Source organism: Enhydra lutris, unplaced genomic scaffold (assembly GCF_002288905.1).
Source record: "Enhydra lutris kenyoni isolate GAN:26980312 unplaced genomic scaffold, ASM228890v2 scaffoldscaffold1, whole genome shotgun sequence".
In the NCBI taxonomy this organism is placed as follows: Eukaryota; Metazoa; Chordata; class Mammalia; order Carnivora; family Mustelidae; genus Enhydra; species Enhydra lutris.
Window position 1 is genome coordinate 15,422,203 of NW_019154085.1, and position 27,974 is coordinate 15,450,176.

Genomic DNA, 27,974 nt, shown 5'->3' on the forward strand with positions numbered 1-27,974 from the left:
CCACGTAATTCTTGTTGTCTTCTTGACACAGTCTTTCCCCATGCTCTGAAAACCTCTCCTCTGTGATTGGCTTTCTTCCTCCTTTAGAATACTTTGTCTTCCCTTCAATTCCTGCTGAGTTTGAAGCACCTATTTCCACAGCTCTGATACATGTGTGTGGAGAATAATTCTCATGAGCCCATCATAGAGTAACAGACATTCTTTTTCAGTGACAAGAAAAGCTTGTCTTTAAAAGAAGAGGAAAAGTCTAAAGTCATCAAAACAATGTAATATCCTGTGTGAAATGTTGCAGTCATGATGCCTTGTGGTTTGAGTCCCTTGATCATGTGCCCCGAGGGAAATAAGTTGGTGGGGGCTGTGGATGACGGAGACGCTGAGGCTTCAGCAGGTACATCTTCTGTTCCCCTCACACTCTGGGCTCCTCGGGGAGGAGGGGCTGGAGCCCTGGCCCACCATTAGCACAATGATCCTCAGGCTCCTTCTGGCTCTCAACTTCTTCCCCTCGATTCAAGTAGCAGGTAAACATTTTTTATTTCTTTTCTCCTCTGGGTTTTTCTTTCCAAGTCTTTGGTGGGCCTGGCTTCTCTTAAATTTCAGACAACTTATGAAATGTGGACTTTTGAAATGTAGTTCTGCTCTACCGTGGCAGCCTGTTACTTAGAAATCCACTGAGTCTCCATCCACAGTATAATATTTTAACAAACATTCTTTGGAATTAAATGAGGTTTATTTAGTTATTAATTGATAGTGTCACAGGAAGCTACGAAAATGTTGCTTTTTAAAAAAAACAAAACTGTATGACAACTGCTATAAGTAGGTGGGTCCTGGAAGTTCTGGATTTAGACTGCCAGGATTCATACCGCTGATCCATTTTTTTACCGGCTAGGTTTAGACTAGTATGTGGACTTGCTAAGCCTCGGTTTTCTTCTCTATAAACTGGGGATGGTAATAACCTCATCTCAAGTTCATTGTGGGGATAAAATGAAATGATCTGTGTGAAATGCTTAGTATAGTCGGAGCTTGTCTTGCAAGATGAATGTTAGTTGTAGTTACGACTCTACTCGAATCAAATGTGTCAGAATGAATTTTGGAGTCATTACAGAAGGTGACACAATACAAATGCCAATAAATTACTTTCTTTTACAGTTGGCTGAAATCTATTATCTTAGATTAAAATCCCTTACGTTCCCAACGATGATGAGGAGGATATACCTAACATTATTATAACAGAGCTCCATTTCAGATGAAGAGACTGAGGGGTAGGGATGTGAATTTGTCCAAGGATATACAGATATTAGTTATGGGACTCAGGATCTGAACCACCTTTAATCTGACTCTTCAGCCTATGCCACTGACCATGACATTATTCCACCTAACGTGATATGGTTTATAATTTCATAGCTCCAGAAAATTCCAGGGGTCAAACCATCTTTGGAAAATCACAATTCCAAACGGAAAGAGCTTGTTGCTTTGGTGGGCTGGAGACAGGTATTTGTTCGACTTGTTCTCAGAGTTAGAAAATTGTCTCACTTGGCTCAAGATTCGTACTGATGAATGAGCACGTTTAAATAAGAATTGTTCTTTTTCTCTTGAAGATACATTGAAAAGCCAGTATCTTCAGTTTTTTTTTTTTTTCTCATTTATTTTGGTGGGTGTAGAGGCTGCATTATTTGCTGTTATTCTTAACATCGTGTGCATGGGCTCCAAAGGGTATAATTTCCCAATATGCACAAGTGACATAGTTACAATTACGCCCATCTATTTTTGTTGCCTTCTGTGCCAGTGAGCATATTTACAAACTGTGTGTATTAATAAAATGTACCCATTCAGTGAAAGACATAAGCTGGTGAGCTGGGTTATGCCCCAGCATCTATCTGGTGCCAAGCATTTAGAGCTACCAAATATATTTCAAAAGAATCTTTAAAATTTATTTTAAAGAAGGTCTTTAATGTCTATCTTGAGGGATCTTTAGAATTTATTTTAAAAAATATTTAAAATTTCTTAATTAGTTATAAGGAAAGGATAGACAGAATAGGCAGAAAGGAAAGAGGAGCTCATCCTCACAGAAACTATTTAAGTATTTGTACACAAAATACTTTCCTGATGTGCTCTGTGGACATCCATCTGTCATCAACTCACTGAATCTCTTTTGAAGATGTTTTTGGTAAGACACAAAGCTTTAGATTTTTCCTTTAGAACATTTATTGAAAGGGGGGTAGCTTCAGAACCCTGTTAAGGATACACACATGTGGGACCTTTGTTTTCTATTTTGAGATACATCTACATTGCGAAGACCAACTCACCCCTGAAATAACATTTATGATTTGATGCTGAGTGGCCATCTAATGAAGTAGGAAAGGGCTAGAGAAGGCACTTTTGAAGTGCTTCTCTCAGTAAAAAAAACTTTTGTGATAAAATAACTACATCATACCAAAAATGCATGATCCATTCTAATCAATGGTGCAAAGCCTGCCATATGTTTTTGTCTGTATTTGTCCTCCATGAAGAAATTATAGATAAGGTAAAATTCTCTGGTCCTCCCCAGCATTAAGAAAGTTTTCTGGTATGGCTGTGTTGAGATGTGTGTGGTGTGTTGTGTATGTGTGTGTGTAGGAAGAACAGTATTACATGGTATCTTAACTAACTGGAATTTGAAAACAAGTTTTTTAAAAAACAGGAAAAAAGGAAGAACAGTCCTTTTCCTCACTAATTTAAAGATTCTAACTCACTGGCTCCCAGCATAGCTTAAAATGCTTATTCTATGAAAGTTCAACCTAACCTAATTCTTCATGATTTTAATGACACTGTAGAAAGATTTTTATGAACTAATTTAAAGAGGCATATAGGGAGCATGAAGAAAAATTCACTTACACAATTCCTTTCCTAAAGTCACATGTTTCCTACCAGATTTGAGTAATTATGCAATGGAGATCCACAAATTGAGAGGATTTTGTTGGATTTTCAAATAGGAGTCTGATTTAAAACTGTAGTTCCTTGAAAGGGAACTAATTTGTGATGGATGATAGAAGGAGTGTGCCTAAAATAGATGGCATTGTTCATAGATTTTTCAGCCAATATTGGTCATTTTTCAACAAGGCTAATCATCTAGTATGAAGATAAAAATCAGGACAACTTATTTTTCCAGGAGAGGATTTCTTTTCATTTCTCCCCAAACCTCAGCAAATAAACTGTCAAAATGGCCAGTTCGAACATGATTGATTTCTCCAATGCTTCTGGATTTCTCTTGGCACTTTTTTTTTCCTGAGAGAGGCACAGAAGGCAGGAAGATGGTTGGTTTTTAATAAAAAATCCTCAGCAAAGCAAGGTAATGAAAGAGTTCATTTTTAGTTCGGCAAATGCCTCCTTTGAGGTAGTTGTTCATAATGGCAAGTAACTGACCTCTTATAGGGAAGAGCTGCCATGAGGGTAGGCTTAGGAAAGGAAGAGAGAGGGAGAGATGAGCATTGAAAAGGCATTGTCGTCCGCAGATTGCCTATCTACCTAATGTCCACTGCACAGTAGCCTGTTTTGTTTTGCTTTTTGACTTAAAAAATTGACTGGGTGTTTTGTTATCTCAAGTAAATTCAATGGGCATTTCAAATGTATAGATGTTGTTTAAGACAGGCTATTACTTTTTTTTTTTTTTTTTCAAAGGCAACCATCCAGAAAAAAACTTTTACAGCAAGGACTGTAAAATCAATATCAATATATCAATATCAAGAAATAGAATGAGTCATTTTCACAGACAGATTAGAAGAGAAATGAATCTGTGATCATAACTCTGAAGCTCTCACATTAAAACCTTTGTTATGGGTGGGGGGGTGGGGATCTTGTCTCTTCTTAAGACATAGACTGTCCTCCCTTTTAATGTCTTTATTCTATTTTCACTGGTGGACAATTGCCACATGAGTACCATTCAGCTTTTACCCTGTGTGGATAGTTCCCTTCAAGTATTTCCTGTAGGCAGTGTGCTGACATTTACAAAATGAAAATTTTTATGCTACCAATATCCTAGAAGAAAATTCCGTTTGTGGTTTATCATCTCTAAAACAATAGTTCTTTTATTAACTAGTGTAGGCATAGATAAGGAGACACGACTGCCAACTTTCTTGTCTACAAATCAGAGGGCAGGCCATCTTTCAAAGCACAGTTACTTTGCAGCAGGTCACTGAAAAGGATAAAATCTTTCATTTTCCCCTTTCATCTCGGTTAAATGTTTGCTTGCCTCTTTCCTTCAAGAAGTTTGTTACTTATGGAAATACACAGAGGCCAGTATAAGTATTCTTCTCAGTAGTTGGTTTGGCTGAACTTCTGGGAAAAAATGACATCTGGGTGGTTTCGTGACTGACTGAAGGGGACTCAGGTTTTCGAAGCTGTGGTAGTTAGAAAAATCTGTCTCTTTTATGGCGATTTCTTGACACCGTGTTGTCATCAAAACATGGTACCCCAAGCTTTTAGACTGAGAATTGTTGCATGAGAAGGGGTCCCTGAAGCCGGGGGGAAGGGAACACAGGCCCCAGGGGGAAGTGGTTGCAAAATGGTTGTCTAACTTCTTGCTTGTTACCCTCATTTTGATGACCCTGAACTTCAGAAGGGAGGAGCACTGGATGGGGTCAAGGGCTACTTGGTCATTTGTTAGAGGATGTGAGAAAGAGAGTTTAGACTCCTTTGGTCTTGGTATTTAAATATTTTTTTTAAAAGGTTTTATTTATTTATTTGACAGAGAGAGATCACAAGTAGCAGAGAGGCAAGCAGAGAGAGAGGGGGAAGCAGGGCCCCTGGCGAGCAGAGAGCCCGATGCAGGGCTCGATCCCAGGACCCTGGGATCATGACCTGAGCCGAAGGCAGAGGCTTAACCCACTGAGCCACCCAGGCGCCCCTTGGTATTTAAATATTAAGGTCATTGGCGTCTTGACTGAGTCTGTGTTTCACCGTGCAGGTTACGTGTGTTTATGTTTTCAGTGCTGGATGAAAACCTGCACCGTGGTGGAGAATTTCTTACTTAACTCTGAGCTGCAACTTTATCTCTGCATCACCATTACCGTCATCTTTGCATTTGTCATCATCTTCATTATCTGTGGGACTCTGGCTGCCACGGTAACTGCGTTAATGGTTCCTGATGGTGTCATAAATGTCACCCACTCATAGTTCGCTCTGACCTCTGATCTAATCGGTGACCCTTTTCTGCAGTATCTAAGTGAACTTCATGGCTCACAATTCACCATGTAATGTATTGATTATGGCAGGAATTCCTGTTCATCACCCAGTCATTCATACAAGAATCTGCATTACTGACATGTGTTACATTGTAATAGTGACATCGATTCCCTTGTTAGGAACATAGGTGGTTGTTTGATTTTTTTTTTTTTTAACACTTGCTGAGAAGGTAGAGGGTTGTGCTTTTCATTGCTTAGGGATACCTAACAGATGTTGAAGTATCAGAACATCACTGTGGCTGTAATCAGCTTCCATGTAACCCGATGACTTTCTTTGGTATTGGACACTACTACTAATAAGGCTACAGAATTTAAGACCATCTTTAGGAATGTTGGGTCCAGGAGGGTTCCATTTCTGATCCACGGACTCTGTCCCATAGAAACTGGGTGAGAATGGGCACATATGGGAAGAATGTTTCCTTTTACTGAAGCTCCCGGGGAGACTAAAACAGGGTATTACTAGGTTACTGTTCTGTAAAGTTCCTCCTTCTTCTTACATGTTAGCAGGACAAGTCTTCATTCATGTGCCCATTTGATAGGTATTTATTAACATCTTCTAGATGCTATTCTAGGTTCTATGACTGATACAAAAAACCCAGTCTGAGCTTCAATGAAATAAAAATGAGAATTGTAAAATCTTTCTAGAATTTTTTTTCTTTCAATTTAGCATCATCGTGAATGATTCACTGTTTGTGGTAATTTATTTTATTTATTCTCTGTATGTAATAATTTAATTTAGTTATAAGCAGCAGCATCCATATAACTGGTGAATTCAACCAGAGACATTTAGAGATGGTCAAGGACTTAGATATCTCTCAAGCTATTGAAAAGGTGGCTGTGATGATGGCTCCTGGAAGATGCTAAAGAAAAGTGATTTTGCAATGTTCCTTGGCATGTTTTGGATGATCTAAGGCTGGACCCCTCTTGCTTATCCAATCAATCTTCTTTCACACCCTAATATAAGACCCTCAAACCCCAAATTGCAGCTTTCTTTACAGTCCCTGTGAAGACTGCTCTGGGCGTTTTTGAGCTTTCTGATGCTATAGCCTTCCTGGGGTTCCCTCTCTCCCCCTTTCCACCTATCCAAATCCTACTCATCTTTCGTTTCATGACTATAGTGCAAGATTCACTTCTTTTGAGGAAGCTCTCCCTGGGTATTCAGCCTTCATTATGGACTTGAAAGAGGAGTTCCAGTGGCAGTATAACTCAATCTAACAAAGACTTATTAAACCTCGGTTGTATTTTAATCTTTATGGGAGTCTGAAGGAATATAAAAAGAGGAAAAGAAGTATAAGGACTTAGCACACAAGAACTGCTTGTGTAATTAACCAAGTTCTCTCTGCAGCCATTGACTTTTTGATCCAGCTGAGAAGACCAAACATGACATGATATAGCTGTGGGGAAACAGATAACTAAGTCTTTGGCTACTTCTCCTGCTGTTTCATGCCTTAATGACTTTGTATACATTATGCTTGTAATCTGAAATGTCTCCTACACCTCTCACTTGAAGAAGCCTTCTCTGAGACCCTAAATGGCAAAGTGAGGGACTTCCTTCCTTCTCAGGGTTCCCAAAATTGTTATTGTGCAGTGATGCCTCTGTTTCTCCTCCTAGACTATGAGCTCTTTGCAGACAGGATCATGTCTTATTCATTATTATAACTTCACAGCACAGAAAAGATATAACTGAAGATTCCAGCACAGTGTTGGAAGCATTATTAGGTGTTCAACAGATATTTGTTGAAGAAGGAAATGAATGAGTTAGTACTAAAATGAGGAAGCATAACATCAATACTCTAGTAAGATTAATATAGAATAGTAATATAGATTAGTAAGCATTTATGGGAATTGAATGGGATATTAAAGCTAGATACAATTTAAATGGATAATGTTTTTAATAATAATTCCTAGTTAATACTGATTTTTCACTTATAATGTGCCAGGCACTATTCTCCCTGGCTTCCCTTATATTAAATAATGTGTTCTTCCCTGAAATCCTCTGAAACAGTTGCAATGATCTTCTATCTGTATGATGAGGAAACTGAAGGATGGAGCAAACAGAGCAACTTGCCTATGGTCACACAGCTAGTAAGTGAGTCAATCCTGACCCTTGCTCCAGGATTCATATTCTTAACCAACTCTATGTAACTTCAAAAGGGAGAAGCAATACAAATAAAGAAATTAAACCAGGGATATTGTTTTGTGTTCTTGGCCAGAACTGAATGTGTGGAAGTGAGGAAAGGTAGGGTAGAATCAGGTCAAACTAAGGACTGAGCACTGGTACCCCAAGTTTGGACCTTATTTTCAAGGCATTTTGATGCAGCTGGAAGCTTTTGGAAGCAGGATGGTCTAGAATGTATAGAGACTAATAGCAAGGGGCTCACATTATAACACTTGGCCAGGAGGGGGGTAGTAGTTTAGAATTTGGGTAGCAAAAGTGGGAACAGCAAGAAGTGACTATTCTGAGGGATGCTTGAAAAGTAGAAATTCCAGGATATAGTGCCTGATTTGTGAAAGAGAAGGAGGGATCAAGAGTGATGTCAAGATTTTTGGCTTCATAGAGGAATGGTGGTATCACCGCCTGCAATCAAGATGTTGTGCAATTGAGTTTGGGGGCAAACTGATGTTTAGTTTTAGAACATTGAGTTTGAAGTAAAGGCTTGAAATGGCAGAAAAACGTCCTGTACAAACCTGAAGCTATGGGAGCTGGTAAGAAAAAAATATCTAGGAATCCTCATCTTTGGAGTAAAGCTGATGTCATGGGAAAGGATGGCATTAGAGAGAGTTGAACTGTATCTGGAAAATTGCTCTGGTTAGGAGTCAGCTGAAGGGGATGATCAACCAGTGAAGGAGACAAAGAACATGTTTGGAGAGATAAGAGGAGAAAGAGACTTGATAGAACATCACTAAAGCCAAAGTAGGAAAGAATTTCAAAAAGAGACAGTGCTTAATAACATCAATTATATAAGGGAAGAATGAAGAGTGGCCTGGGAAGGCTATTGGTTTTGACTAAAAAGAGGCCAGTTGGGACTTTTGAGCTTAGATAGAATGGTAGGAAAGGAAGATAAGACTTCAAAAGGTCAAGAAAAAGTGGAGGGGAACAATATAGAGATAGTAGAAAGAGAGGAAATTGCTAGGTAAAGACAATTGGGAAGTTCTATCACCTGTGATGTTCACCATTTCTTGTATATGATATGGTAGGTGTGTAGTAAATGTTTGCAAACCCAGTGACTTTATTATGTTTAAGATGTAGAAGGAACCAAGTGCTGTTCTTGAGTGTGTGTGTGTGTGTGTGTGTGTGTGTGTGTCATGTTGAAGGGCCATTAGGAAATAAAAGAGGAGGAGGGAGAACAGTGAAGGACAGAGGCAGTTGTCACCTGGAGATGGGGAGAAAGATTTGGAGCACAGAGGATAGGAGTATTAGAGAGAAGAGGACAAATCTCTAAGAAGAATGGGGAGGGAGAGAAGAGATTTATACAGGCAGCCATATAATGTTAGGATGGAGAAGGGGTAGATGAGTGATTACATGCTGGCATACTTGATATTAAAAACTTTTACTTAAAAAATATATCTATTTCATTCTCTCAGAACAGGTTTTAGTGTTAAACCTGTATCAGCAAGGGCCACTGGATAACACATGCCTTGACTTTGAAGACTTACTTCGCCCATCTCATTTTAAATTTGTTTGAGCCTTCAAAAACGTACAATATGGCTTGGCCTGGCCTCAGCTCATGGCTGAAATAAGAGGCTCACGAGGTTCAGATCAATCCTGCCCAATATCATGGGCAGGGCTCCAGTTTCCAGTCAGGAAATTGAATCTCAGCATCTCCCTGTGTTTTTTGGACCAAGGATGTAGTTGCTTGCTGTTGGCTTTGGGGAGACCGTGTCTGTTTTTCTATCCTCCATTCCCTTTTATTTTTTTAAAACTTAAAAGCTAACACCACTTATTTCTCAAGGTAGGGGGGATGTGATTAGGAGTTTTAGTCTGTTGAAATGTGACAAAATCTTTTCTAGGCCTTCATTTCCTTGTCTGATGTGTGAGGGGGTTGGACTTGAAGACATCTTAGGTCTATTTCTGGCTTAAACATCCTTCTTACATGCAATAAAACTGGCTTTTATCAGTTTTAACAAGACAACTCAACCACCCCACCACTTTGTGGATGCTCTTATGATCTGGGAGAGAAAATACAAAGAACCGCTGAACAGCAATATCTGAAACTGCTTGGAGAGACCGCAAACCAGAGTGTTAGGTCCAAAGATGCTTGGAAATTATGGCTTGGTTTTTTCTTTTCTTTTTCTCCTCCACCTTCCTATATAATGTTAAGGTTCCACAAAGTAATTATTTTCAAACTTCCAAGTCATGACATTTGCCTAGAAGATTCTGTATGTGTCAAGGTGGCCCTGCACAGACTCTTTGGAGATGTAAGATTGAGTTATTGTTATACTGTTTATGTAGAAGGCTATGAAGCCCTAGTTACCTACAGTTTGGATTACAGGCAACCTTTTAGGGTAATAAAATTGGATATTTGGGAGGGGTTTGGAAGCTTTCATATAAGGTGCTCTGCCTTCTTGGCCTCTTAGATTATCTTCTAGCATTAGGGACCAAGAGGACAATTGTAGACCTTTGAACTGTAGGGGCTGGGTCACATCATACCCATTTATGTTGCTTTGTGTTTAGGAAGTTTCAATCCTGGAGCGCTTACACCCTGTGTTGCTGGGTAGTGTATCTGAGCATTTGGGATGGATGGCAGTGCAGGCAATGGCTTTAGGCATGTTTAATATTAACTGTAATCCTAATACAGATGACATCCTGATGTACATATCTATTTGTAACTTTCTTGAGCTCTAGTCCAACACATCTAACTCCTGGACCTTTCCTTCGGGATGCTTTACCCACCACTCAAACCGAGTGTATCTGAAACCGAACCCAGCAGCTTTTCTCCAAACAAACCTAATTTTGCCAACAATGCCTCTACTTTCACCATTCCTCAGCCCACAAACTCCGTGTCATTTCTGATTCTCGTTCACCGTCAGTGAGTACAACCGGGTTTCCACTCCTCATCTGTCCTTTCCATCCCAGCTGCCTCCTCTGCACCTCACACCCTGTGATCTCACATCAAAGCTATTGCGACAGCCTCCCAATTGGTCTCTGCCTCCTCTCTACCCTCTCCAGCAAGTGTGCTCTGCACTACTGTGCTAACCTTCCTGAAGGGGCACTTAACCACCCTATTCTCAACTCAGGTGACTTCAACGTCTCCCGTTGCCTTCCTAGCAAAATCCATGTGCCTTTTCTTGGCATTAAAGTCTCTCTGTGATTGGAAGCCACCATCTTTACCTATTTCCCCTTTATGTAAACGGAATGCTCTGCTGGTCCCCAATAAACCTTTCTACTAAAAGCTATTTCCTTCATCTTAGCCTGTCTAAATTTACCCCCGACTTCATGGCCCAGCTAAAGGCCAGTTTGTCTTCATAAAAACCTCCAAAATCATCTCAACTGGAAACAAGGCCTCTTTTATACGACTGTTAAGACAGGGCTCATGGACCATACATGGCACTAGAGTGTAGCTAATGGGGAATTTACCTTAGGGCTTCTTCTAGAAGAAAGGGGTTGTATCTTTTACATCTTCCATCTCCCAAGAACCTAGTACATTTGGTTCTATTATTTATTCACTGAATAAATCCATGACTTCATCATGGCAGAAGTCAGAATACCAAAGAACAATTTTCGGACACATTGAAATTTCTTTTCAGAAAGTACTTATTGATCATTTTGGTAATTTTTCTCTCTTCATAATTGATGACTAGATACTCATTTGGGACTTTTTGCTACTGAACTATTTGATCTCGGAGTTACCTCCTGACGATTGTAAGAAGCACAATAGTTATGGAGCTTAGACTGGTGCTGGTTAATGGCAGCTTGCTGAGTAAATGTATTAATTAGGTTGTTATTTCTATTTTTATTGCTACCTATCTATAATCATTTGCATCTGTTTGAACTAAGGTCTCTAGATTTTGTATAAAAGTCACCCTTTCGATAAGAATAAATGCGCTAGACAGAACTGATAGTTGTACACACACAATCTTGGGCAGGGCTGATCCCATGGTCTATTTGTCTGAACAAAGTCATTGCATCTGTCATGGTGGCCTCCTCTACGTGATTCTCTTTCCTTCTGGTTCTGGTAACCTCACCCTGCCCATGAACTTTTAGACCTAAGGGTGCTCATAACTCTGCTGCCATGAACTACAGTTTCTAGCATTTGCCTTGTGGCCTCCACACCTTTGCCAACAGTACTTTTAAAAATATACCTTCCTTCTGTTGCTCAATTTTGAGTGTGCCATTTGTTTTCTGCTGGGCTCCTGAATGGGATAACATATATATACCACATGCTTTTTCACAGCCCCTTTTGGGCGGAGCTTTCCTTAAATCTTAAGCCTTGGGAAAACAGGGAGAGTTTCAAGATGACGGCCATTAGAAAACTAGATGAAATGACCACAAAGTTATTTTGAAAATGTGATGTTTGTTACTCTCCACCCAACCCCTGCCCACTTTATCATGAACTTCAGAGGGTCTGGAGCCATTTAAGGTATGCTAGGTCATTCATAGCTTTGTTTTTATCTTCTTAGTAACTCAAAGAAGACGGTCAAAGACTGATGAGTGTTTTTTACTCCTCTTTCTCACATCTGTAGGAGGCTGAGCCACCAGCTAGATTTCCAGAGCCACCAACAGAGGAAAGAGCCACTTTCCTCCCAGGAAGCACAATTGGTCTTGCAGGTTTCTGAGCAAACACTGCATTGCCCTGTGAATAAGCCTGGCCCTTCTGGAGCCTAAAAAGGAACAAGTGGTCAGAGGGCCACGTGTTGAAGGGTATCCTAGGCCTGAACAGGAAATGTACTTAGAGGAAAGTTACAGTCACTTCACCAGTTCTGTGGTCAGGAGGGAGGTGCTCTGTGCCAGGGAAACCAGTGTCACCTTCACAGTGTGTTCACAAATATCGTAGGGCAAGATGGTTGAAAATAGAAAGCTTTCATTTGCTCTGGTTCCTGCCTGACATGTTAAATTCTGTTCAGTCAGAATTTTAAAAAAGGAAACGACGTGATTAGGATCTTACGATCTGATTTTTAAGCTGCAAAAGAAACCGATTGTGATGTGCAGAGATGGAACCCAATGAAGTTCTTAAGAGGTTCCGAAAGAAAGTCACATTGCTAATTAAAGACCTATCATATCTCCTTTTACCGCTTCCTTAACGTTTCAATGCAAATCTCTGTCTTGAGTGCGGACTACTCCACTCTCTGGTTCTGTTTCTCTGTGGTGCTATGATAGAGAAAAGGAAAGATGGCATATCCTAAATTAGACATGATAAATGTATGCAATTCACAAAGGTCCTGAGGTTGAGAATTTGCTCAATGAGGTTTAGACTGAAAAGTGACGTTATATACTGACGAATGTTCATGTTCCAAGTGTTTTGTACAAACTTGGGCAAGCTGAAATAGGAGAGCTGAGATGGCATCATTGTTGGTTGTGGATCTGAAATAATTTAGAAGAGGCATTTCACGTGACGGTATTGTCTGTAGGCCTTATCTGGGATCCATCATAACCTTTAGGAAGTCTCTGAAATCATAAGAAAATGTTTTGTGCACATGCATTATAAGCCAAGAAAGTTTGGAAACATACTTTTTCTAAGTAGGACCATGAAATCAAGTGAATCTGCTGAATGCACAAAGTTGGCTTTCTGAATAAAACGTTCATGACTTCAAATATTATTCCTAGAAACATAAATAAATAAATAAGTTTAGCTTTTCCATTATTTGTGTGACCTTGCTTAAAAAGTCAATTTTTTTTTGTTTTGTTTTCAGTTGTCTCTTCTATAAAATAAGGTTTTGGTTTAGGTCACCTCCAGAGTTCCTTCCAACTGAGCACTCCAGCAAAATGTTGGAGAAAATAAAATTTTAACTTAGTTTTGTCCTGATTCCACTCCATCGACTCCCCTATTCAATGGTACTTTACTACCTAACTCTCACTTCTAATACCATCCAATTATCCTTCAACTTTGAGAAGATCTAGAATCAAACACTGAAATTGTGTTGAAATTTTGATGCAAACTAACAGAGGAAAAAAAAAAAAAACACCAGTAGATTAGAAGTCATGAAGCATGAGCCAAGTCATAAAGGTCACTTGTCCTATAAACTTGGGCAACTTGTTTGACCTCTTTAACCTCAGTTTCCCCATCTGTGAAATGCGCATAGAGATGACTGTCCTATTATTTATTTCACAGGTTAATATGGAGTTCATATGAGATAAAATAGGAAAAATAAAATAGGAAAAAGCACTTTGTAGCCCTGTGAATGTAGGCCGCAATTACTAATTTAAGTCAATGTGTTTCCCATATTGCCTTTTAGGCTTCATCTTCTTTTGAAATCCAAGTATTAACTGAGTTGGTGAGGAGGGTCCTTTTAGGGGCAGGGTTTCTTCTCTGGTGCTGGGAACCACACCCAAGAGATGGTTATCCACTCCATCTGTGCAGAGAATTGATGGGTTATTAATATAGTAATTGACCCATTTACAACAGGCAAAAAGGGAAAGTTTTTTTGTTTTGTCTTGTTTTTTGTTCTTTTGGTGACCAGTTCTCATGGAAGCACAAGCAACTTCCCATTTTCTAAGTCAGCTGTATCACAAGATTCACAGATTATCTGTGGGAAATCTTTTAGCTCGCACTGCCTTACTTATAAGGAGCAGATAAGTACCTTTTCACCTCCAGTATTACTCTTCATGTTGCCTGTTGTTAAGGAGGAGTTGTGAGGGAGAGAGGTTTGAGGTTACAGCTTCCTGTCTCCACACCTTTAGCTGATTTAGCTGCTAGGAAAGGCTTTGAAAGCAAAGCACTAAATTCATCATCAAAACAACTTGTCAATTCAGTTAGAGAAATGTCAGCCAAGCGAATCTTTTGATACCAGAAGCAAATACAATTGATGGATTGACAATGTTTCTCTTTTAATGCAGTAGGTTTGACCTAGGTGGACCTTGCTTAAATACTCACAAGAAGGAAAGGAAAGGCTAGGTCTGCAAAGACCAAAATAACCTGAGAAGGGTGCTCTTCATTCCTAGCATGAAAGGACTCAAATACAAGATAGTATAGGGAAGCTAAATATTTCTCTAATGTCTTCTGAGCCTGGGTATGTTCTTAAATTTTGCAATGTGTTCTTAAATTATTTGATGTCTTGCGGATTCCCTGAAACTCAGAGAACTAAAAATACATTTCAAAGCCAAATATCATTTGATGTTTCTGTTATTGGTAGCTATGACTTATCCATGTTAATACTCATTCCGGTAGAGTGAGGGGTGCACATTTTCACAATGCTCCATTTTAAGAAAAAAATAAGAATTATTGTGTCTACTGTAAGTTATAATGATCACATATATTCAGTATCATTTAGAGAAATTGGTTCTCTTTTCCTACCACCAAAAGTGAATTTCCTTCATTTAGTGTGCCTTCAAAGCAGAAGTAGATTTTGAAATCCTATGAGATGGTTTCTTACTTAGGTTTCTCTAAATGATTGACATGAACCAAGGTGGGACCAAGGGCTATCAGGATATAAATGATGAAAACAAGAAGTTTTATCAGCCGATCTTTAACTTGGGTTGAACCCTAAGCTTAGGGAATCATTGCCACACACTAGCATATAGTTGGCACACCACTTCATGCATAGCACCTAATGTTAAACTTATGTGCTGACATGGAAGGCAGAGAAAAGTAAACATTGACAAATACATTGGATGTCTCTTTTTATCAAATGGCCATGTCATCACTATTTTTCAAGTTCTTTTCCAACAAATTTTAGTACAAGGAGTCACACAAAATAGGACTTTTCTTTCCCCTTTGAAGTTGTTGGATGTGCCGTCAACCAGGAGAATATGGACTATGTAAACCCCAGTCAAGATCCTGAGAACTTGGATTACTCCTCTCTGAGAGGTTGTGTAATTTGCAGTGCTGAGGTAGAATGGGTTCAGAGAAATCCCCTATAACCATGCTCACGTTTGAATTCGGAGGCCCCATGATGAGCAGAAGTAAAGTCTATCTTCTAGTTATCCCACTACATTATGTTTTGTGAAGGAAAGCCAGTTCCAGGAGAGAAAGACCACCACTTCTCCCTTGTGAGAACAGAAAACAGTGAACTAAATTCCAGGGAGTCAATTAGTTTTGAGGTAACTAATATGCTCTTTGCAGTGATCTCTTAGGCTGGAAGAATGTCTTTTTCATAGCTCAGATGTCTAACCTTCACCTCAGTTTCTCATAATGAGTGAAGAAGAGATGTAGGTAAAAGAAAAACAGTATTACTTATTGGTTGGTCTGTATGGCCTGAGGATAATCATTTCTAACTCCTCCTCTCTCACTCACCACATCTAAGCCAACACTGAGTTCTGTCAGTTTTAACCTGCACATATTTTTTGAGCTCATCCACTTCTCTGTAATCATAGTTCAGACGCTTATCACTTCTTACCTAGGTCACTATGATTGTATCCTAACTTGTCTCCATGTTTTTATACTTGTGACCTTCAAATTTGCCTTCCACATTTTTACTAAAGTGGTATATAGCAAATGAAATCACCTTTCTGCTCACGATACTTCAGTAGGTCCCCATCACCAGCAAGAGAGCCCAAGCTGTGAACTATGCTTGTTTTGCCAATATTTTCTTTTACAAGTCATGGTCCGGCAAAATGGAGGCAGCTCTAATTCCTTACATCTGCTGTACTCTTTCTCACCTCCTTATCTCCTCTGCATAGACCCTTCTTTTTCTCTTGTTGAAAAAGAGAAATGACCTCACACCCTATTCTCCACCACATACTCTCCTACCTCACTTCACCCTGACACAAAGGCTCATCTTGCAAGGCTTTTACCTAATAAACTTGTTGAATAAATGTGTGCATACTTCCACGTCAGGTCAGCAGTCACCTTGAGAAATCCTTAGCTGGTTTTCTAGTTGCTTGCAGAAATGCCCTACAGATCACTGTGCCACTATCTTAAAAGTAGCTGTTTATGAATCTTTCTTTCCCACCAGACTGTAGCTGCCCGAGGATAGAAACTGAGCCCTGTTCTCTTTGGGAAATAGACTTTTTCCTTCTGTGTGCCTCTTGGGAGGGTGTCATATTCTGAGTGATACAGGACATGTTAAGCAAACTACTGGAGTATAGATGCTAGAGCTTTTCTTCCTTCTTCCCTCTCCCTTCCCTCTCTCCACCTCACTGTGGGTGCTAGGAAGAGGAACCCAAACTGGGTCCAGGGTTTCTCTCCACCTTTCCTCGGTTTTCCTGCTTATGCTCCCTTTTGTTATCCTAGCAAAGAACTCCTATGCTTATTTTTTCCCCTTATGTCATCTCTCAAAGGCAGAGTAGGAAGAATTTGATTGCCTCTTGACATAGAATCCAGATAATTAGGGACAGTTACAATCCCTGGAGGTGTCAGTAAGCAGAAATACCAGCACCTAACCCGGACTCCCTGAAAAGCAGGCATTTCTTGCTGGATCTGGCTCTTTTAATCAGAACTGGCCCAGTGATTCTTTCTACGTAAATAAAAATAAAACCAAGCAAAATGAAACACAACAAAAACAAGTTGAACTTCCCCATTTTTAAAAAAGATTTTATTTATTTATTTATTTGGCAGACAGAGATCACAAGTAGGCAGAGAGGCAGGCAGAGAGAGAGGAAGGGAAGCAGGCTCCCTGGTGAGCAGAGAGCCCGATGTGGGGCTCCATCCCGGACCCTGGGATCATGACCTGAGCCGAAGGCAGAGGCTTTAACCCACTGAGCCACCCAGGCGCCCCATGAATTTCCCTATCTTGATGGGTTTAAATTTTGGTTACCTACATGTGCTTTTCAGTGCTTTACGGGGGTTTTGAGTGAATAATAAATGAAGCTAATGTTGCTGTGGAGACACAAATTTTGAATAAGGATTTAATGAGATGGTAATCAGACCTCGCTGCTGCTAACAATGACACAGATTACCACCTTTCACTTATTACTTAATTGATTTAATTTAATTTAATTAATTTAATTTAATTTAATTTAATTGATTATTGATTATTTAATGAGATCTTATCATTCACACAGAAGTATATAAAGAAACATAACAGATTGTTCTTGCTCAAAGAGGACCCAGAAACTGGAAGTCTAGAGGAAATAAATACACATAAAAGCCTGAAGTATATGAAGCACGAGGTGTTCCACATGTAGAACCTGACCAAATGGCAAATGAGTGATACAGATAGTAATCATTTGAGACCTAAGAAGGGAGAGACGCTCTAGGCCATGAACTTTAGTTAGCAAAGTATGGAAAGAGGAACACTCACACAGTATTTTGCTGGGATGTTAAATAGTCTGGCTGATTGGGAAGATTGGGTTTGAGGAGATGAGACTGGAAAAACCTGTGGAGGCCTGGTAATTGAGGATAAGAAATGAATTTTCAATTGTTAAGTCACTGGTTCTCAAACTTGACTGCAAATTAGAATCTCCTGAGAAACTAAAAATACTGATGTCTGGGTTCTATACAGAGATTCTGCTTAAATTGACCTGGGAATCAAGGGTTTTTAAATTGCAGCTGATTCTAATATGCTGTCACCTTGAGAAATCTGTTACAAGACTGTGATTTTCAACCCTCACTAAATATTAGAATCAAAGGGGGAAATCTTTATGACAATACTAAAGATGACCCACAGAATGGGAAAAAATATTTGGAAATCTGGTAAGATTTATATATGATAAGGAATTTGCATCAAAAATATGTAAAGATCTCTGATAATTCAACAATAAAAAGCAGTCTGGTTAAGTGGGCAAATGATCTGAATAAAAACATTTTTCTAAAAATGATAGACAAATAGAGCACCTGGGTGGCTCGTTTGGTTAAGTGTCTGCCTTCGGCTCAGGTCATGATCCCAGGGTCCGGGGATCGAGCCGGGGATTGGGCTCCCGGCTCAGCAGAGAGCCTGCTTCTCTCTGTCCCTCTGCTCCTCCCACTGCTTGTGTGCTCTCTCTCACTCTATTTCTCTCTGTCAAATAAATAAAGTCTTTAAAAAAGAATGAGAGACAAATGCTTAAAAAGCGCATAAAAAATGCTCCACATTATCAGTCATTTGAGAAATGCATATCAAACCACAATAAGATATTGTTTCATATCCACCAGAATGGCTATGGTAAAGAAAATGAACAATACCAAGTGTTGGGAAGGAGGTGGAGAAATCAGAATCCTCAGACACTTTTGGTAAAATGTAAAATAGTGGGTGCCTGGGTGGCTCAGTGGGTTAAGCCTCTGCCTTCGGCTCAGGTCATGTTCTCAGGGTCCTGGGATCAAGTCCCGCATCGGGCTCTCTGCTTGCCAGGGAGCCGGCTTCCTCCTCTCTCTCTCTGCCTGCCTCTCTGCTTCCTTGTGATCTCTCTCTGTCAAATAAATAAATACAATCTTAAAAAAAAAATGTAAAATAGTGCAGTTGCTTTGGAAAAGTTTGTCAGCTCCTCAAAAAGCTAAACAGAATTACTATATAATCAAGCAGTTCCACTCCTGTATACACCCAAGAGACCTGAAAGCATATGTCCATACAAAAATGTATATACATCAAAAAAAATGTATATACATCAATGTTCATAGCAGCATTATTCATAATAGCAAAAAAGTGAAAGCAAATGATGAATGGAAAAACAAAACTTGGTATATATATATATATATATATATATATATATATATATACAAGAGGATATTATTTGGTCATGAAAATAAATGAAGTCCTGATACATTTTGCAATAGAGATGAACCTTGCAAACATGATGCTAAGTGAAAGAAGCCAGACAAAAAAGGCCATATAGTGTATGAGCCCATTTATATGAAATGCCCAGAATAAGCAAATCCGTAGAGACAGAAAATAGTTCAGTGGTTGTCAGAGGCTAGAGGGAAGGAGGAATGAGGAGTGGTTGTTGACGGGTATGGGGATTTCTGTTTGGGGGCAATAAAAATACAATATTCTGGAATCAGATAGTGGCCATCCATTTGCAATTTGTGAATATAATAAAAAAAACAACTGCCAGAGGGAAGGGAGGTGGGGGGATGGGCAAAATGGGTGAAAGGGAGTAGAAGATATGACTTCCACTTGTGGAATGAGTAAGACTTGGGAATGAACGGTAGGGCATAGGGAACACAGTCAATGGTATTGTAAATACTGATGTGTGGTGATAGATGGTAGCTATGCAGTGGTGAGTGAAGCGTAACTATAGAGCTGTTGATTCTCTGTGTGGTATCCCTGAAACCAATGTGACATTGTGTGTCAACTATACTCGAATAAAACAAAATAAAACCCAACCACTGAATTGTATATTTTAAAAAGGTGAACTTTAAAAAAAGAGAGAGGCTTTATGGTACATGAATTATATCTCAGGAAGTTGTGTGAAAAAAATGAGAAGAAACAATACAAATCCCTTCTTGTGTCCAGCATAGACTAATTAAATCAGAATTTTTGGAAATGGGAACTGGATATAAGGGTTTTTTTTTTTTTTGAAGTTTTTGATGTACAGCCAGAATTGAGAACAATGCAGGTGATGGAAAGCTGCTAGTAATTTAGTTATATGTATCTTCCTTTCTCCTAAAGCAAAAACAAAACACCTGAGCTCTTGAATGCAAATCCAGGGCAAATTGTAGGTTTTATTTTAATAGATTTTTATTTTATTTGGGTCTTCAGTATGGGTGCGTGGGGTGTGGCTTCAAAAAACCTTTTTTTTAAAAGAATGCAAATATGTAGACAATTATTAGCATGACCCAAAATAACAGCAATTTTTTTGGAATTAAATTTTGAATCAGAGACGCATTCATTATTTTTGAGAAATTCATTGTTAAGAGTGACGGAAAATTTAGAGAAATTTGCAAAGTTGACTCTTAGTTGTTAAGAATGGTGGTTCTAAATGGTCTGTTTTTCAGGTGGTTGTAGTTGGGTTTTTAGTCGCAGCTTTGCTCGCCATCTATTCAGCGATTTTAGAGAGGCAATGGGGATACAGTGGGAGACAAGATGGAATACATGTGTTCTCTTCCTCATGTAGGTTTATAATACCTAGCTTCAGTTTCTTTGTTTTAAAAGTGAAAAGATTGAACTGGATGCTCTCCAGATTCTTTGATCATTTACTGGAATAGCATTGAGGCAGAAAAATGGAGTAGAGGGGGAGCTCTTGTACACCCCTTCCATCTCCTGTGATTTAAGAGAACAAATATGGGAAGTTCTTGAGAAGGCTCCTCTCAGAATTTGCTACGGAAGGTAAGTTAAGCTTTTTGGGTTGTGTCTTCTCTTACTTTTTATCCTACTCTTGGAATGGCCAATAAACAAAGCCCAAACATTTCAAAACATTTTAGTTCACAAAAGCCTGTATCACAACTTAAAGCCAAATCTATTTGGGTATCCATGTCAGGTGTTCCAAAGCCATTTCCAAGGATCCCACTCAATCAGGAAGATAAACAATTAAGCATGATTAACATCTTTGGAATCCTAGCACAGATTCAAAAATTCCGAATGCGTAGCTGTGGTGCTCAGTGCCAACAGAAGGCCACATTCTGCCCTCCAAGTGAAAACACACTGCATTGTCCCAGTCAAAGGAGGATGCAGATAATATCAAAATGCAAACTTTTAAACTCTCACTATAATTTTCTTCCAAAGCACTCCTGCAGCTTCATCTGCCAGGAGAAAGCCTTTGCTGGAGATCCGTTTATTTTGTTAATTATTATGTCTTGATTTCAGGGGGGAGGAAAAGTCCTCATGCTCTCATTCTAAGCAAATGATTTTTCCTTCTTCAGAAAACAAGATTTTGGTGAAGCAGTTGCCCATGCTTGTGGTGTACAACAATGAGGTCAACCTGAGCTGCAAGTATACCCACAACCTCTTCTCAAAGGAGTTCCGGGCATCCCTTTATAAGGGAGTAGACAGTGCCGTGGAAGTCTGTGTTGTGAATGGAAATTACTCCCATCAGCCTCAGTTCTACTCAAGCACAGGATTCGACTGTGATGGGAAATTGGGCAATGAAACAGTGACATTCTACCTTCGGAAGTTGTTTGTTAACCAAACAGATATTTACTTCTGCAAAATCGAGGTCATGTATCCACCTCCTTACATAGACAATGAGAAGAGCAATGGGACCATTATCCATGTGAAAGGTAACACATAACTCTACCAGGGCACCGCTCTAGAGTAAGAGTTTTCAGTGGCAGTCTTGAAAACTAGGTCATGATCAATGGTGGGGTTGGATAAGTCCCAGAGAGGAAGTCTACACATTATAAACTGGTGATATTTTGCATATTTTGATCCATTTCCCATTCTTCTATAAAGTTCAGAAGGAAGGGAATGTACTCAAGTGCCACTCCCATGTTTAACCCATTCTGTTCTGTTTTTCAGAGAAACATCTTTGTCCAGTGCAGCCGTCTCCTCAATCTTCTAAGCCATTTTGGGCACTGGTGGTGGTGTGTGGAGTCCTAGTTTTCTATAGCTTGCTAGTAACAGTGGCTCTTTGTGCTTGCTGGGTAAGAGAAGCAACACTATTTTGTGTAACTTTTCCATGCATGTGTAATCTGAACACATTCAAGAAATTTGCCCATGTGGTTCATTTTCTGTTTAATGCATGATTGTTAGTATTATTGCTGTTATTTCCCTTCTCTTTTAACCTGTTTAGCTTTATTTGAGATGAAAATCTAATGTGAATTCTATTTTCCAAAAGGTAGTAATTAGGTGGCCATGCAAAAAAAGAAGCTGAGAAGTGGGGATCGAGTCTTAGGGCCAGTTACTTTTCTTTTCCCCCTTTTGCAATATCATGATGATATATAAAATAGTTTTGATATACATATATGTATAAAAATCTAACAACTTGGGAATCAAGGCACTGAAACCAATGCACAATTTTTGTTCAGGGTCCAAAATTGTGAGAAATTTGGTTACTGAAATTATGCATTCAAACCTAGCAAAGAAACTAGGTCTGTTTATCTGAGTCATATTTTTATCTCCTGAAGCAGTTGAATTTCGTGAGGCCAAGTATGGTTGCTGTCATTATGAAACCATAATGGGAGTTAGACTTTTCTGAGTTCTCAGCACTGAATTAGAGTTTACCAATTTGTGCAAATGTTCATGTAATGAGCTTGGTGTATTTTTCTTTACCTCCTTCAAAGTTGAAGGTTTGAACACATCTTGATGACCATATCCGACGTTAAGATGGGACTCCCTTACCGACGGTCTTTCCCTTACTCAGAAACCTCCCTTTCTCATGTACACGGTGTGGGACAGAATGTCTCCTGCATTGGTTTCACATTGTCTTTGAGTTTTTTCCTATGTTAGATGCATGTGTGAGTCATTTCTTCAATAAGCAATGTATGCTCCTCAAGGATAAAGGACCATTTCTCTTGATATATACCATCCATGTGGTATTAAGCATTTTTAATGCTTAATGGGTGCTTATCAGATTTATGCATTAATAACCTTCCTAAAGGCCAAACTAAGGACTTAAATGAACATATCTTTAAGGGATATTCTACACATTTAACTAAACCATAGATGGGTCGGTGATTTCTGCAACCCACACCTGGTGAAACCATTCTGTTTACTAAAGACTTGGTGCTGGGGGGGGCAGGGCAGGGGATGGACAGAGGTGAGGGGGGCAGCCTTGGGTTCACAATCATGTAAATGACGGATCTAGCCTGAGATTTTTTTTTTTTAAAGATTTATTTATTTGAGAGAGAAAGAGCATGAGTATGAGAGTGGAGGGGGAGGGGCAGAGGGCAAGAATCCTCAAGCAGACTCCCTGCTGAGCACCGGATATGGGGCTTGGTCTCATGACCCATGAGATTATGACCTGAATTGAAACCAAGAGTCCAATGCTTAACTGACTGAGACACCCAGGTGTCCTACCTGAGATCCCTTTATTTTTAATTATTTATTTATTAAATTATTATTATTATTTTTATCATGTTAGGCACCATACTGTATGTCACTAGTTTTTGATGTAGTGTTCCAAGATTCATTGTTTACATATAACACCCAGTGCTCCATGCAATATATGTACTCTTTAACACCCATCACCGGGCCAACTCACCCCCCCCAATCTCCCTACCCTCTAAAATCCTCAGTTTGTTCCGCAGAGTCCATAATCTCTCATGGTTTGTCTTCTCCTCTGATTTTCCCCCTTCTTTTTTCCCTTTTTTCTCCTAATGTCATCCATGCTATTCCTTTTAAACTCTGTTGGCCTATTTCCAAAGTCTACCTCTTGATCGATCCCCACATGCTGCTAACATTTTGGAAACTCTAGGGGCAGAGATGGACATTGGTTAGGCTGCCTGTTTGCCTAATCTGTCTCTTCTGCAGAATAGGGAAAAAAGTGGCTGTTGATTCCTAGAAATCCCTTATACTAGATAGCAACTTGATATTTACCCGTCTTGCTTCCTCCAAGTTGCCCCACCCTGAGAGCCTTTTATGTAGAGAAATATTGCTTAAATTCTTTCTCTGATGTCAGTTCCGTCCCTCATCTTTCTTGATCTTGGGGTCTTCATACACGTTACGTTCCCACTTTGAACCTCTGTGGTGTTTGCCAAATGATTTTAGAGGTTAGAATCTTAGTCCTTATTTTTATCTCTTGGGAATTTCAACTTCTTAATCTAAAATATAGGTGAAGTGGCTTTATGGGTACACTTCCAGGACAGGTGCTTCCTTTGTTATTGCTGACCTAGGTCAGTGTCATACCAGCTTCCCAGGAAATAGTTTTGAGACTTACTTTAACTTTCGGTGGCCGGAAGGGTACTGCTCATCATTTAAAACTTATTGTAAACACACATTAGAATATCAGTTACTATAATCAGGCACTAATTGGCTCAGTGACTGGCATCACCCAGAGGAACAAAAGCCTTCTCATTTTCAGTGAATTTAAACAGTTCACTTTCAACTTGGAAGCATCGTAGATGCTACAGGTTTTTCTTTGGTAGCACTACTTGCTTTGTCTTGATAAAACTTAACTTTGGTCTTATTCTGTTTCATAAATTCCCTGTGAATTAGGAAGAGCCAGTGCTTGGCATGATCTTATCTTCTGCGGCCTCTTATGGTCGATTAGGTTGTCCAATAAGAACCCTTTATTTGCCTAGGTCTTTGTACTATCTGACCCAAAGGGTGTGAAATAAATATATATCTTTATTTTATAACATCACACCCCCCACCCCAGCTCATCTTTTCTTGCTGCTGTTACTGTTTAAGCAACCAGCACCTTGTTGATCCCAAGAGGTTAGCCATTTCCTGGGTCCTATTCTGGGAGCCTATTTTTGGCTGATCTGCTCTATGCCTTGGTGTGAGGGCCTGTTCTCTGGAACTTCCTGAGGGCTTGTGATGTGTTACCGTAGGCAGTTGTAGGCTGAGCGGGTTTCTGGGAGCAGCTGCACATTCTATCCCAGCTCTTGACTTGTTGCTTACATTTGAATAAATAAAGTGCTCCCCTCTACCAGCCTGCTGGGGAACAGCACCTGCTACTGTCACTCATTCCTCCACTCACCCAGCGGAGCTGGAAAACCTATTCTCTTTCTTAGTCTAAAGGAACCTTTTTGAAAACACGGTCTTCTCCATGATCAGTCACAATGTGGGGAATGTGGACAGTGTGTGGATAGGTGGTATCTTCCTTTAAACCAAGCATGCCCTTGAAGACTGGGTCTTTAAGTGAATTGTGTCTTGCTGCTGCTTCCAGGAAACAGGTGGGTAAGGGTGGGGGTGGTGCGAGGGCAAGGGAGGAATGGTCCTGAAATCACACATATTTAGTGGACTTAATAGAACAGTGAAGACCTTATCGGGGCTTCTCTACCAACTATAGTTGTATTTGAGTGTTTGGAGGCAAAGACTGCCATTTCGTGTTCTGGCAAGGGAAGTCAGAGCAGGAGTAAGTACTAAAGTGCTTTCTAGGGTATCAGCAGCAGCCTTCCACATGTATTCAGAGGCAGAGGTTTCCTTGCCCTTATCCTGCCCTGCCATAACCCTGTGCTCGAGAGAATGCTGGTCCTTATTTATGGAAAGGATGTAAAGCCACGATGTTTGAAGAGCAACTTCCCTCACTCACTTTGTTTCCATGGCTACCTCTCTTAAATGAATCTCCCAATTATGTCTGTTGAACACTATCCTCTTCTTCGTTTCAGCTGGATAACCCGTCCATCATTTATATCCTAAATGACCAAAGCTGAATTTGTAACCTTCTCTTACAAATCTACTTCTCCTTTTGTCCTGCCTTATATCCGTGGATGGAACAGCCTCCTTCCAGTCTACCAGGCTCAAATCATTGGTCATTTCTGAGGATGAGCAAAAAGGAAAGGTCAAGCAATCCGACAATATTCATTCTAAATTTGGTCCCATGTTTTGTATCATTTGCTTCCTTTTCATCCCATTCTTTTTCATGATCAGATTCCTTAGATCGGGATTTCTCAGTCTTGGCACTATTGACATTTTGGGCTGGGTAATGCTTTTGTGTCAGGGGCTTCCCTGTGCAACATAGTGTGTTTAGTCGCATTTCTGGCCTCTACCCACTAGATGCCATAGCATTCTTCCCAGTGGTGACAACCCCAAATACCTTCAGACATCGTCAAATGTCCCCTGGGACAAGGGATAGGGAGCTGGCAGTGTCAAGGATGAGGCTTAGGAAGTCTTGGGCAATTGTATATGCAGAAGTGTCACTCACTGAGATAGAAACACTGGGGGAAGACCAGACTTTAGGAGAGGATCTCAGTTTCCTTTTGGACAGGTTTTGTTTGAAATGTCTTTGAGGTCCCATCCAGAGATATAAATTTGGGTGAATAGGTGGTAATTGAAGTTGCAAATGGGGATGAGTTTGCCTAGAGAGAGAGGATGGAGTAAGTAAAGGAGAAGGTCTGTGAGGAGCTTTAACACTGAATGGCTACTTAGAGAAGGATGAGCTTGCAAAGGAGGCAAGGAAAGAGTAGCCAGACAAGTAGGATGAAAACCATCATGGTGCCATCTTAGGGAAGGCAAAGTGGAAGAGCATCTCAAAAAGGCAAGAGTAATCATTAGTAGAGAATGCTACCAAGAAGTCAAAAGATGAGGCCTGGGAAAGATGAGGACATGTTAGTTGGATTTAGTAATGTGGAAGCTGGGGTTTTTCCAGCTTGCTCATGCTCATTTGACAAGCCTCAGGGAGGAGCATGGAAATAAGACCAGGGCAGAAGAAGTCACTTGCTCACTTACTTGTTCAAGTGTTCATGTCATTCACGTTCCATGTATCTACGCATCAGGCCTAGGTGCCTAGAAATAGACATTTTTTTTTTTTCATAATAGGGAATTCTGAATTCGGAAACCCAGGTAGCTATTTTTAGAATTTTTATGGGTCTTTTAACAAACATGTAAATTTTGCCATCACATTGGTTCAGAAAAGATGCTCCTAACCTCCAGTAAAAACTATACTAAGATTCACAGTGCATGTAACTCTTGCTCTGGGTTTAGTATTGCCCCTACTTCCCTCACCCCTATTAGAAATTCATCGAGAAGGAGGTGAATCTGAGGAACAGAGATAAGTGACACCATTATCTTTATGGAAATGTACATACACACAAGAGAATAGGAATGTAACTTGTTGTCTTAAACTATACCTCTCCACTACTTTGGGCTCCAGGGCTATGAATTTATGATTATTTCAGACTCTAGAGGGGTGAAGGTTCTCTGGGATTAATGATGCAAAAATGGCTTGTTAAGCAAATGACAGATGTAAGAATATTGCAGTGGGGATGCTTAACCTTTTCAAAGGAGGAAGGGCCTTCAAGAGTATTTACACATCAACGGTGGATATATTAATTAGATGTGCTTTTGGAATTTAGATCAAATGACTGCATTGAGGGTAACATGGGTACATTCAACCCAAATACCTTCTTTGATTCAGATTTTGCATGTTAATTTAGAAGAGTCCAAAGAAGTTAGGTTTGATTAGGCACTATCCTGGTCCAAGACACTCAATGAATACAGGTGTGTTCAGCTTCATTTGTCAGTCCATGTTCTGAGTAGTTGCCCACCCCTGCCCAGTCTTAGAGCTACTCCTACTACATCTCGTTCTGTTCCCTGGCCCCCTTCACAGAGACACTTCTCTTTTCTGCAGATGAAGAGTAGGAGGAACAGGATCCTTCAGAGTGACTACATGAACATGACTCCCCGGAGACCGGGGCCCACCCGAAGGCACTACCAACCTTATGCACCAGCGCGCGACTTTGCTGCATACCGTTCCTGACATGGACGCCTATCCAGATGCAAGCCGGCTGGCAGCTCTTCACCTGCCCAACACAACTGCTCTGGATAGGAAAAACCTGCCTTGTCTTCAGCCGGCCACGGGCTCCTTCTACAGGCTCTTCTTAAGCCACTGATGCCAATTTTTCTTGAATGACTAGACCAAATAACATTATTTTTGAGACTCCGAAATGAAGTTAAAGAATATTATTGTGGCAGGCTCTATCTTGTAGTGCCATGACCCAAATGCCAACTTACCACGTATTTATTGACTTAAGAGGTTATAGTAGAAAAACAAACAAACAAAATCCATGGATTCTGTCAACCTTGAAATCTGCTTTCCATTTCACTCCTTTCTCACTCACCTGAACATTGTGGTCAAGTGAAATGCGAAATGGAAGGACGTTTTAGATGGAGAAGAAAGGATAGAAAAACATTCCTTTTGGTTAAATGGGGGTTTATAGTGGGGATAGTTTAGAGTGGGGGAGAGGGGACGGAGACTTACACATT

General features: G+C 39.9%; 1 protein-coding gene across 1 annotated transcript; it reads left to right on the forward strand.

The window, feature by feature from the left end:
- The first annotated feature begins 361 nt into the window (after nucleotides 1-361).
- LOC111144043 (CD28 molecule) lies at nucleotides 362-27,784 on the forward strand. Its single transcript, XM_022498122.1, has 4 exons — nucleotides 362-518; nucleotides 21,029-21,385; nucleotides 21,624-21,748; nucleotides 27,340-27,784. Exons 1-4 carry the CDS (start codon nucleotides 362-364, stop codon nucleotides 27,466-27,468), a joined length of 768 nt encoding a protein of 255 aa, XP_022353830.1. The 3' UTR covers nucleotides 27,469-27,784.
- The last annotated feature ends 190 nt before the right edge of the window (nucleotides 27,785-27,974 follow it).